Source organism: Engraulis encrasicolus, chromosome 7 (assembly GCF_034702125.1).
Source record: "Engraulis encrasicolus isolate BLACKSEA-1 chromosome 7, IST_EnEncr_1.0, whole genome shotgun sequence".
Classification (NCBI taxonomy): Eukaryota; Metazoa; Chordata; class Actinopteri; order Clupeiformes; family Engraulidae; genus Engraulis; species Engraulis encrasicolus.
The window spans coordinates 14864085-14877438 of NC_085863.1; the positions used below are offsets into that span (position 1 = coordinate 14864085).

The following is a 13354-nucleotide window of genomic DNA, read 5'->3' on the forward strand; positions in this document are numbered from 1 at the left end:
ATTACTGACCAGAAGCCCTATTGGAAGAAATTAAATCATGGGGCCACGTCAATTTTTGCTCAGAATTCAATATGGCCGCCATTTTCCAAAATGACTTGTTTTCATGCATTATTACATTGTACTATAAGGTGATATTCATGAACGATGAACTACTTTCAGCACTATTCTGTCCTATTTCCTTACATACATGTTTACAAAGGTTGACTAAACTAAAAGAAATGAAAATAAAGTTGGCCACCTTGCAATATCCAAAGGAAAGTGCTGAAAATAATGATTGAATTGCACATCTATGTTTATGGCTGCGGAAATTAGGCCTATTGTCCTGTCAGGGTTTTCACAGTGGATTACAGACCAGAAGGCCTATTGAAAAAGATTCACCAGCTGGTTGCCATCTCAAATGTGCTCCAAAATTCAAAATGTTCTCTGTTTTTCAGAATGGCAGACTTTCATTTTCTCAATACTGTAAGACCATAATTATCAATAAAGATAACCTATTTTCAGTGAAATCTCCTATCTACAGAGGTTGGCAACAGAAAGATGTAAATTTCCTATAGACAATATCCTAAGGATTGTTGTCAGAAAATGATTGAATTACACATACACAGTTGACTGCTGAAAAAAAGCTATTGATCTGCCAAACTTTTCACATTAGATTTCTGACCAAAAGTTTTTTAGGCCAACATTTTTTTGCATAAAGCAAACCTCATCTTTCCCCTGCTCTACAGTGTCTTTCCCCCACACACTACTCTGCCTCCTCCACCCCCTCACTCATCCCCCCACACATTATTCTGCCCCCCAAGCCCCTCACTCATCCTTCCCATGCTACTCTGCCCCTCCACCCCTCACTCACCCCCCCACTATTCTGCCCCCCACATTCAACCCCCCCTGACTCATTCTTACCCACCCCCCCCCCCCCCACAAACTAACCCCCCGCAAACACAGACACATTATTCTGCTGCCCCCCCCCCCCCCTCCCCCCCCCCCCCCCGAACCCCCCACATCCCCCCACACACTATTCTGCCCCCCACTTCCTAATTCAACCCCGAGTCATTCCCCCCCCAACCCCACTCTGCCCCCTACCCCCACTCACCCCCTCATTCATCCCCCGGCTCCTCCACATCATTCGGTCCCCCCTTCCCCCTCCACCTTACAACCTCTCCCCCCACACTGGCCACACACACTTGAGAAAAGTGCACTCAGGCATACGTACACACACATACTTGTACAAATGCACGCGCACACACACACAAGCGCACGCGCACACACACACACAAGCGCACGCGCGCACACACACACACACAGTTTGGCAGGACAATATGCCTTTTTTCAGCAGTCCACTGTGTTTGTGAAATTCAATCATTTGACAACATTCCTTTGGATAAAAAGTGGCAAGATACAGTGGGTGGACAAAATAACTGAGACATCATTTTAGTGTTGGAAGTTTAATGGCTCAAGTGGACCAGCCTGTTGGCCAATCTTCATTAATGGCACATTGCACCAGTAAAGTGAAGTGTGAAGGTTGAATTAGCAGGGTAAGAGCACAGTTTTGCTCAAAATTTTGTCAGGGTTCAAAAAGGAGAAATTCTCTGTAGCTGTTGCATCTTTGACCGAGACAGCAAGTCTTTGTGTGCCACAGTATCCAAGGTAATGTCTGCATACCACCAAGAAGGATGAACCACATCCAACAGGATTAACTCTTGTGACTAAATGACACTAAAATGACAGGTTTCTCAGTTATTTTGTCCATCCCCTGTATATATATTCATGCCTTTTTCTAGACAACCTTTATACTCACGTCTGTAAGGAGATAAGACAATTTAACTGAAAAATCTTTATTGGTAATTATGGCCTTACAGTATTGAGAAAAATGTGTGAAAGTCTGCCATTCTGAAAAACAGAACATTTTGAATTTTGGAGCACATAGATGGCCCCAAGTTTTCATCTTTTTCAATAGACCTTCTGGTCTGTAATCCACTGTGAAAACCCTGACAGGACAATAGGCCTAATTTTCGCAGCCATAGACTCTGTATGTGCATTTCAATCATTATTTTCAGCACTTGCCTTTGGATATTGCAAGGTGGCCAACTTTATTTTCATTTCTTTTAGTTTAGTCAACCTTTGTAAACATGTATGTAAGGAAATAGGACAGAATAGTGCTGAAAGTAGTTCATCGTTCATGAATATCACCTTATAGTACAATGTAATAATGCATGAAAACAAGTCATTTTGGAAAATGGCAGCCATATTGAATTCTGAGCAAAAATTGACGTGGCCCCATGATTTAATTTCTTCCAATAGGGCTTCTGGTCAGTAATCCACAGAGAAAAGTGCGGTAGGACGAAAGGCCTAATTTTCCCAGCTGATGACCTGTCTACATGAACTACTGAGTAGTTGTACAAACAGTAGTAGTAGTAGTAGTAGTATAGTAGTAGTAGTATAGTAGTAGTAGTAGTAGTAGTAGTAGTAGTAGTAGTAGTAGTAGTAGTAGTAGTAGTAGTAGTAGTAGTAGTAGTAGTAGTAGTAGTAGTAGTAGTAGTAGAAGTAGTAGTTGTACAAACAGTAGTAGTAGTAGTAGTAGTAGTATAGTAGTAGTAGTAGATGTACAAACAGTAGTAGTAGTAGTAGTTGTACAAACAGTAATAGTAGTAGTAGTAGTAGATGTACAAATAGTAGTAGTAGTAGTAGTAGTAGTAGTAGTAGTTGTACAAACAGTAATAGTAGTAGTACGCACATTGAATCGTGAGGAATATCCACTCTGTGTATGGTCCTAGACCTGGACCTTTCATGTCTTTCTCTAAGGGAAGATGTGTAAGCACTTTTCATGGAGCAGCCCAGACTGACTATTTCTGTGTCTCGGTCTGAGTTGTCTTTGGTTATGTGCAGTAAAATGATCTGTGCACCACTGCCGGCTTGACACTGAAAATAAAAAGGATGGAATCTCCCTCTCCTTTGTTCAATATACTATATTATTATTATAGAAATCTATATTTTATAGTTGGCTTATTCGTGTGATGCGAGGAGTCAGGTAAACATAAAACATTAAAATGGTATTATGTTCGCCTTGTTTATGTTGTGATGTCAAATCCATAACAGGAAATGAGATTATCTTATAGTTAATGTTTAAATGTATCGAATTATGCTTGTGCTTGTATTATGTGATGAAACATTTCTTGGTGAACACTTAACAATTGACTGTTTGTGTGTGTGTGTGTGTGTGTGTGTGTGTGTGTGTGTGTGTGTGTGTGTGTGTGTGTGTGTGTGTGTGTGTGTGTGTGTGTGTGTGTGTGTGTGTGTGTGTGTGTGTGTGTGTGTGTGTGTGTGTGTGTGTGTGTGTGTGTGTTTGTTGGCAGGCGTACTCTAATGGTCTGATGCTCAGTGATGAATATGACATCCCCCCTCGCCACTCCCCTCCTCCTCCCTCTCTCACCAGCAGCCAGAGGTAAGTCTCTCTTCACAGTTTTCTCTCTCTCTCTCTCTCTCTCTCTCTCTCTCTCTCTCTCTCTCTCTCTCTCTCTCTCTCTCTCTCTCTCTCTCTCTCTCTCTCTCTCTCTCTCTCTCTCTCTCTCTCTCTCACTCACACACACACTCACTCTCTTTTTCTTTCTTTCTTTCTTTCTCTTCTTCCCTCTCTTCTTTTTCGCTCCTTTGTAGCTCTTTCTAAACGTGTCCTTCCGTCTCCTTCCCTTTATTATAGAGTTAAATGCTTTGTTCCTGTCACACATTTACTTAATCTTATCATTTTTACACACACACACACACACACATTCGCGTGCGCACACACACACACACACACACACACACACACACACACACACACACATTCGCACGCACGCACGCACGCACGCAAGCACGCACGCACACACACACACACACACACACACACACACACATACACACACACACACACACACACACACACACACACACACACACACACACACACACACACACACACACACACACACACACACACACACACACACACACAGTGTAGCCTCTTCTCTGCTACTATCAGCCAATCAGTCTTAACTAGCTCCATCTGCTGTGTCCTGCTTCAACAGGAAGTAAGCCCCACAAAACAAACAGCCCCTTAGCCCTAATCACAATGCTAACACGCATATAACCAGCCCACAGCCCTAATCACAATGCTAACACGCATATAACCAGCCCACAGCCCTAATCACAATGCTAACACACATATAACCAGCCCACAGCCCTAATCACAATGCTAACACACATAGAACCAGCCCCTTAGCCCTAATCACAATGCTAACACGCATATAACCAGCCCACAGCCCTAATCACAATGCTAACACGCATATAACCAGCCCACAGCCCTAATCACAATGCTCCAGCAACGCTCAAACAGTGCTCCTTTAACACATATACGGTATACAACCAGCCAACCAAATCACCAATACTACCAACAACACTCCAGCAACGCTCCTGTAACGCACATGTAACCAGGCAGCCACGCTAATCATAACGTTTCAACAACGCTCAAACAGTGCTCCTCCAACACATATAGGCTACGGTATACAACCAGCCAACCAGCCAACCAGCCTTATCCAAAGCTCCACTAACATAGAGTACATGCACATATTTAACCCTTTCAAAACATCGAACCACGGTCTCTGTCACAGAAATACAGTATCCAACTACAGATCTGTAGTATGTTTCTAAAATCAACTCTCAATGGCTATTAGACATAAGAGTATTACAATGCACATAGCAGCATCCCACATGGGAATCTCTGGTCATGGCTCATTTCTACGGAACCCCTTGAAACCTCGTAAAATTTTCTTCAGCTCTACAAAGTCCAAAGTTAAGGTAAAAGGTTAGGTTCCTGTAGCAAGACTTGCCCAGTTAAGGCACACTGAAAGGTACAATACATTACAGTAGAGCAAACACTTAGAATCTTACAATCTCTGTACATCCGTTCAGCAAACGTATAATCTTAGAATCTCTGTGCAGTCAAGTTGACATTCTTTTTTGTCACAATACAAGTACAGTGAAATGTTATTTGAAAACAACCCACAAATGCAAAGATCCGGCTTAAAAATAATTGAGCAGCATACATAAGTACTGTACAACGTCTAATAGATCAAATATAAAAATCCGCAATGAATAAAATCAGTGCTTTGATGGGAAATAGATTTTAGTCATAGAGAACATCTGCAGTGGACACAATACCTAAGCCTGGACCAGAAATGACATCAGCCAAAAGAATCTTCATTCAACAATGCAAAGATTCTAATTAGTCCCTGGAGATGACACCATGGTGACGTGGCATTCCTTCCTGGATGCAGTTGCCTAAGCAGCGTATGGCATCTGTGTGAGGTCATGTCAGTGTGAGGGGTGGTTAAGGGGGTCTGGGCTGGAGGATGGGGTGAGTCTGAGGCCTGAGGTGGGGAGGGGGAGGGGAGGGGGGTTCAGTGGAGCCTGACCGGGAGGGAGACAGAGAGAGGGGATTGTTTTCCGGGGTGCGGACTCCGCACGCTTTGTCCCGAGCCTGCGCCTCTGCCCCTGTTCCGCTGTCGGCTGCTCTCCCAGTTCCGCCAGTCGGACAGAAAAACAGCACCACTGTTTGGACACATGTGCAGTGATTATGTAAAAGCAAACAGAAACTCTCTCTCTGTCTCTCAAAATAGCGCTCTCTGTTTTTCTCTCTTTCCAGCGCTCTGTCTGTCTGTCTGTCTGTCTGTCTGTCTGTCTGTCTGTCTGTCTGTCTCTCTCTTTCTATGTCTGTCTGTCTGTCTCTCTCTCTATCTGTATGTCTGTCTCTCTGTCTCTCTCTCTCTCTCGCTCTTTCTCTCTCTCTCTGTCTGTCTGTCTCTCTGTCTGTTTGTCTGTCTGTCTGTCTCTCTCTCTCTTTCAGTCTGTCTGTCTCTTTTTCTCCTCCTATCTTTGTCTGTCTCTCTGTCTCTCTCTCTATGTTTCTACATACACACACACACACACACACACACACACACACACACACACACACACACACACACACACACACACACACACACACACACACACACACACACACACACACACACACACACACACACTAAACTACACTACACAAAAGTCCTCACAAAGCTATTTACAGTATTTCTCAATTGGTTTTGTACATTTCTCACAACATAATAATATTCATCAAAAGGTCTTGTTCGATTGTGACTTCCTGCTGTTATCTGTGCACATGCTAAAATACGTTTCTCATATTTTTCAGCATTTAGCAAATGCTTTCATCATCATGCAGATGGTTGTGTACAATTCTCAGCTTTTTTGTACATTAGCAATTACTTTTGTCATATCACTCAAAAAGCATTGTCACTGAATACACAAAACTATCTCAAACCCCAAAACATTTAGGCCCTATGTCATAGTATAAGTCTTCACATGCAAAATGATTTACCAAGCTGCCATAATGTGTTAAGCACTGTATAATGTCCATTGGTTTTGTGTCTATAAATGGGATCTGAATGGGTGAATTGCTCGCAGGTAAATATTGACTCTCTCTAATCAAAAGCAGTAGAAGGGATAGAGGAAACAAGCATGCAATACAACAATAAGCACTGTACTGCATTACATTACTCTATGCCTCATGTGCCCTTTATAATTACGCTCCACGCAAAATTACAATATTGCCCTAGAATTTCACAAGACAGCAAGTGCACTTTATACAGTATCAGTGTATTGTTTCAAATTTATTTTGCTTTACAGTTCTATATTTTTTTCCACATGGGCCTGCAAGACAAGTAAAAAGGGGTGGTAGAGGGCGCACTTTGACACCTCAATAAGAGTTGACTATTTTTTGGATTTTGCAATGAGAAAACCTTTCAATAAATATGTCATACTCTAAATGTATATCTAGTACAATCTTACCTAATCTATGTAATATAAAGTCGAATGTACAACATTTTCCATCCATTCTAAACAACATTTCACTTCAGAAAACATCCTCAAGAGTGTACTATTCAATTGACAACATGACAAATCCATTTGACTATCTTGTCCATACACTATGACACAATGACTAACCATTCTGCTGGCACTGACGCGTTCATTGACACAAAAACTTGGTTTTGAAAGACAAACTAAGGATTTTGAGGAAGAGACTTGGTTTTGCAGGTCATCCATGGTGTTTTACCATTTGTTAAAGCTGTTTTGAGAATGAATACTGTGTTTTGAAAATTGCGAGAGAGATTCGAGAAATGTACAAAACCAATTGAGAAATACTGTAAACACACATACCGTACACACACACACGCACAAGCACAAACAACACACCTCCACGATGCTCTTGCTGTAAAGTCATACAACATGATCACTACACTACACACCAACACTCCACCAGTGTCCTTAAGCTAGTCTTTACCGTTAAGTCACACCCCATTAAAGCCTTTGCAATGCTCTCCCTTTTATATTCAGTATATCGAATATATTCCTCACCCATAACACATCCTGTACGCATGACTGTGATCAAACATAATAAAATAGTCCAAATTTTACAACATGTTAGTCCCACTCAAGGGGCCAAAGACCAGGCACGAAATCAAAATAAAATGGGGTGCATTGTGGGCATACAGTAAGTGAGCATGTGCAAGTGTAACTCTGTGTGAGCATGTGTTAGTGACTGGCGGGATGGGCTGCCCCTCCCCCTCATATACACAACAGTACAGTACAGTACAGTGCAGGACACACCCACATCTGCTTTGAAGGGCTTCCCAGCACAGCACAGCACAGCACAGCACAGCACAGCACAGCACAGCACAGCACAGCACAGCACAGCACAGCACAGCACAGCACAGCACAGCACAGCACAGCACAGCACAGCACAGCACAGCACAGCACAGCACAGCACAGCACAGCACAGCACAGCACAGCACAGGAAGGGCACCAGTCACACCCACAGACACGCACAGATGAGCCCCTGAGTGTGTGTGTGTGTGTGTGTGTGTGTGTGTGTGTGTGTGTGTGTGTGTGTGTGTGTGTGTTTAGTGTGTGTGTGTGTGTGTGTGTGTGTGTGTGTGTGTGTGTGTGTGTGTGTGTGTGTGTGTGTGTGTGTGTGTTTAGTGTGTGTGTGTATGTGTGTGTGTGTGTGTGTGTGTGTGTGTGTGTGTGTGTGTGTGTGTGTGTGTGTGTGTGTGTGTGTGTTTAGTGTGTGTGTGTGTGTGTGTGTGTGTGTGTGTGTGTGTGTGTGTGTGTGTGTGTGTGTGTGTGTGTGTGTGTGTGTGTGTGTGTGTATGTGTGTGTGTGTGTGTGTGTGTGTGTGTGTGTGTGTGTGTGTGTGTGTGTTTAGTGTAGTGTAGTGCGTGTACGTGTGTGTGTGTGTGTGTTGTTTAGTGTTTGTGTGTGTGTGTGTTTAGTGTTAGTGTAGTGTGTGTGTGTGTGTGTGTGTGTGTGTGTGTGTGTGTGTGTGTGTGTGTGTGTGTGTGTTGTGTGTGTGTGTTGTTTAGTGTTTTGTGTGTGTGTGTGTGTTGTAAGGCCGCTGGTGTAGGTGGTGCCTTCCCTGCAGCTGTGCAGGCTGGACTGACGGACGACTCGCAAGCACACTAGGCCCTTTGTCATGATGGAGCACACACACACACACACACACACACACACACACACACACACACACACACACACACACACACACACACACACACACACACACACACACACATACACACACACACACACACACACACACACACACACACACACACACACACACACACCACATGCACACACACACATACATTTGTACATGAAGGCATGTACACACACACACACACACACACACACACACACACACACACACACACACACACACACACACACACACACACACACACACACACACACACACACACACACACACACACACATACATTTGTACATGAAGGCATGTACACACACACACACACACACACACACACACACACACACACACATTTGTACATGAAGGCATGTACACACACACACACACTACACACACTACACAAACTACATCGTACCACTGCCTGTGGAATTGTTAACGTCATTTTCCACCTAAGCAAAATAGGCGCAGGAACAGAGGAACCTGTTTGTTCTGGTTGGAATTACTCACGGTTCGGTTCTGCACAGCTCTCTCCCCGCCCCGGTCTTGCCCCGGGAGAGGGGATGGCTCCTCGCTGTTGAAGTTATATCCGTAAAACTCCTTTAAACCACCGGGCATTAGTCGTCTGGATCACAGCGGTTTGCCCTACCAAATAAGAAAATGCTTTGTGCGGTTTTAATTTTGATGCGCGGATTTGTTCTACTTTGTTGTACCGCAGGGGAGGAACAAATATATTTCATTTGTGTCATACAGTGGTTTCCCAGTCACATAAGTAGCTTATTTTTCTATGGTATCACTTTCACCCTCTCTAATAAAGACAACGCTTGTTCATGGTTATCCACGGAGCTTGTGGTGATCAGTCATGGAGAAAAGTAATGCTGATCACGGCAACTGCTGATTAGCAAGAAATAATGTACGGTATATTGAGGTCATGATTGCAGAATAAGCCACAATCGAGTGACGAATGACTCTGACTGGGCATTTTTTCCACGTTTAACCCCTAAGCATATAGAAAATTATCAATAGACAAATGTTGTGCTGATCATGGAAAATGTTGATAAGTATGATATAAGGTTAAGCAGGATGGTTGTCATGGCAAAATTGTCCCTAACAGAGTGATCGTTGCAGATCGTTGCTCCAGGGTTATTGATCACTGTGAACTGCTGAACTGTGAACAGGCTCCTAAAGCTTGAGCTACCCTGGTCCCAGGCCAGATTCTGTGACATGATGTGTATGTATGTGTACTCTACTTCACTTTAAAAAGAAAAACATAACCCTGCTTTGCACTTGGTGTTCTGTATATTTCCTGTGCACTTTGTATCTGCTAGTGATGTTGGCTATGATTATGTCCTCGATTGGAAGTCACTTTGGTTAAGAAGCATCAGCCAAATGCAATGCAATTGAATGTATTTCAATGTAATGAAGAGGCAAATTGCTGCGTTGTGATTGGTTTTGCCAGACTCAGGGCACAGTGTACAAAACGTTCTCAGATCCGAGGCCAGACCCACTCGCAGCTGAAAATTTTCGGCGTCCAGCGGGTGGCGCTGGTGTACCAGGCTACATATATTCCACCATAATAACCACGTGACTTGACCCAATGTCTGGACTATCAGCCTTTCCCAGTCAGATCCGCACACCAATGAGCTCCCTTTTTTTTTTAACCCTTTGAGGAGTACCATCACAAATATGTGATTAGAATTTTGCCAACATTTTGAGTTCTCATTATGATGTCATAAGGATTTTGCGAGATTTTTAACATAGACTTCTATGGGAGCTGTAGAGTGTTCAAGTAAAATTCTAAAAGAACTGGGGGGAAATCCTTACTCCTCAAACCATTTTTATTTTCGCAACATTTCACAAACTTTCATTGCACTTTCATTTAATTCCAAATTGTGAGGTATTTGCATGTTGTCTTTAAAGCGGAATTAAGTTTTCTATTCTGAATCAAATGGAGTTAATTTGGAATTAAATGTCCCATGTACTGTAACCGAGCGAGGGCCCATTGTTGTTGTGTGTGTGCGTCCCCAGCAGGCATCCGAACCCCTTCACCAGCTTGTGTATGGAGAAGCAGCGTCTGGTGGAGCGGGTGGAGGACGAGTACCAGGTGCCTTCCTCCCACCCCGTCTGCCTCTCCCAGGCTCCGCTCTGCATCTCCGTCTGCATACCCACCAGGTACAGTACAGACTACACCTCACCCAGAGAGAGTAGAGAGAGAGGTTCCATTGGCCCATTGTTTCCGGGTTCTATTATTGCAAGGGGGGGGGGGAATCCCCCTTTAGGCAGACCTAGGCAGACCAAAGGACAGTTCTATTCAATGCTAGGAGTATTATGACACGCCCCTTTAGGCAGACCGGAACCTGGTCACATTAGGTGCCCATAGCAACCTATTACATTGGCATATCTCTATATACTTAAAGAATCTCTGCCTCACCTACACACCTACCATACTCTCATACAGGATACAACTTGAGGTTGCCTTTTGTCCAGCATGACTGTTGAACTAGATGACCAATGATGTAGGTATACAGTATGAGTAATAAACATCAGGACAGCAGTGTCCTAATTCAGAGGTCTGGTCTTGAGTTCAGAAGTTCATGGCTGTGCAGCTGCATCCCTCATTGAAGTGCTATTGTATTGTACAAGGCATGCCAAAAGCATGTTGCTTAATAGGGGGACTGTCCCTCTACCTTATTCACTGGAAGTCAGTCTAGATGACAAAAGGAGGGAGGAAGGGTGGGTGGGCGTCCTCCTGCTGCTGTGGTGGCTTAGCAATGGGCTGAAATGTGCAAATAATATGCAGTTTTTCAAAAAGGAGGCCGCACCTTGAATAAATTGTGTTTTTATCACACTTTTGGGTCAGTACCCTCACAGTTGAAGTATTTACTGTAAGAGTGACACCTGATGCAACCTGTACAAATAATATGCAGGAAAGGCTTGATATCTTTTTGATTAAGTGTGGTCTTTGTTGTTCAAAAAGATACGTAAAAACAAAGTTATGTATGTAAAGGACAAATGTGCACCCCAGGGCACCCCACCCCTTGGGTCTCTATTACGGACAAGGGACCAGCCCCCTGCACTTTCAACTGGCAACTCATTAAGCTGTGAATATTTTAAGAATGTTAAACTTTGGGTGCTACAGCAGTTATGTTTGGTATGTTGTGTGTTGAGTGTGAGTTGCTGCTTGTGTATATGGAGAGAGTGGAATGTAAAGGGCCCCCAGCCCTACGGGGACCAACGTGGCCTCGACGTGACACACGAGTTCATGTGAGGTCATGACTTAGCAGATTCAGGTTAAGACTATGGTTGAACTGGACTAATTGTTGTCACTGACAAGCTGTGGAGTTGTGCTTAGAACTATCACATTGGAGTATTGTGCTATTGTAGCCCCTCACTGGCAACATCAGTAGCAATGATTGTTGATGATTTGACTTGCAATTGTTGTCCTTGTTGTACAGTATGCTTTATGCAGTATGTGCTCCCTGTTTGGTGATCACTATATTGATATATTGTAGTACCGTATATTTTAAGGGTTCCATTGCAAAGCGGTGCATCTCCATTTTGTAGAATGTTAGGAAATTGACATTTTGTGTTGGGATTCCATTGCATTGCATTGCAAAATGTGTTTTATATAGGTTTAAAAAGTATGTGATAGGACCTCTGAACAGTCATTTCCAATAATAAAATGCAAATGGTGGATACACCGTTTTGCAACGAACCCCTTCATTTATGCATTATGTAGAATAAATACAAAACTTCTGCTCAACTAAACACATTATTCTAGTCAAGGTCAAGGCCAATGGATCAAAGGCAGGTTTTGTACTGTTTATGTAAAAACACTTTGGCCGAACTATCTGATTGTGCCGCGCAGGGATTTGGAGAACGGCACTTCGGAGGCATCCTCAGAAGGGAAGAGGCACAAAACGCCTGAGCAGCATGGTAAGGACTATGACAATATCCCTGAACATCGCCACGACTACCACCATGATCATCATTAGCATCATGATCATCACCTTCATCACTCATTAACACCTGCATGCCTCACTGTCATTTTGTGTGTGTGTGTGTGTGTGTGTGTGTGTGTGTGTGTGCCTGTGCCTGTGCCTGTGCGTGTGCCTGTGTGCGTGCGTGCGCGTGCGTGTGAATGTGTGCGTGTATGAGTTAAGAGTTGTGGTGGGGCAATGTTTGTGTCTGCATAGCTGAGTGAATGTTTTGGAAGATATGAAAAAGATATAAAAGCTATGTTGGATGGCACACACACAAAACACAACACAACACATCACAGCACTCCTTTCTCAGCAAAGCCCAGACTTGCCTCAACTGATTGACCGACCTACTGACACTGACTGAACAACTGACTGTCTATACACTCCCAGAAATAAAGGTACAGAACACGTCGCTGTGGCAGTACCCTCAAGGGGAGTACCATTGCGTGACAGATGCACATTGGTCGACATTGCAAGAAACTGAACACACCTCTTTTTTTGGGGTACCAATCAAGCAACACAATGGTACTCCCCCTCTGGGCACTGCCACAGCGACGAGTTCTGTACCTTTATTTCTGAGAGTGCAGCAGCAGGAGTTGGTTTGAACGGCTGGTCTTGTGTCCCTCCCGCAGGTATTCAGTTTGAGCCCAGCTCCTTGCTGTCAGGGCTGCCCACAGCCCCACTCTGCGGCCTTAACAACAGGACCCCTTCAGACTACGACATCCTCTTACCCCCCAGCCAAGGTACACACACACACAAACACTGACTGACTGAGTATTGGTGTGTGTGTGTG

General features: G+C 43.7%; 1 protein-coding gene across 1 annotated transcript in view; it reads left to right on the forward strand.

Moving 5' to 3' along the window:
• Positions 1-13354, forward strand: part of cblb (Cbl proto-oncogene B, E3 ubiquitin protein ligase) — a 119117-nt gene that overhangs the window by 99740 nt on the left and 6023 nt on the right. The window contains exons 13-16 of the mRNA XM_063202938.1: positions 3351-3439; positions 10610-10750; positions 12447-12514; positions 13194-13304. Coding sequence (XP_063059008.1) covers positions 3351-3439; positions 10610-10750; positions 12447-12514; positions 13194-13304 — 409 coding nt within the window. The remainder of the gene's footprint in view (positions 1-3350; positions 3440-10609; positions 10751-12446; positions 12515-13193; positions 13305-13354) is intronic.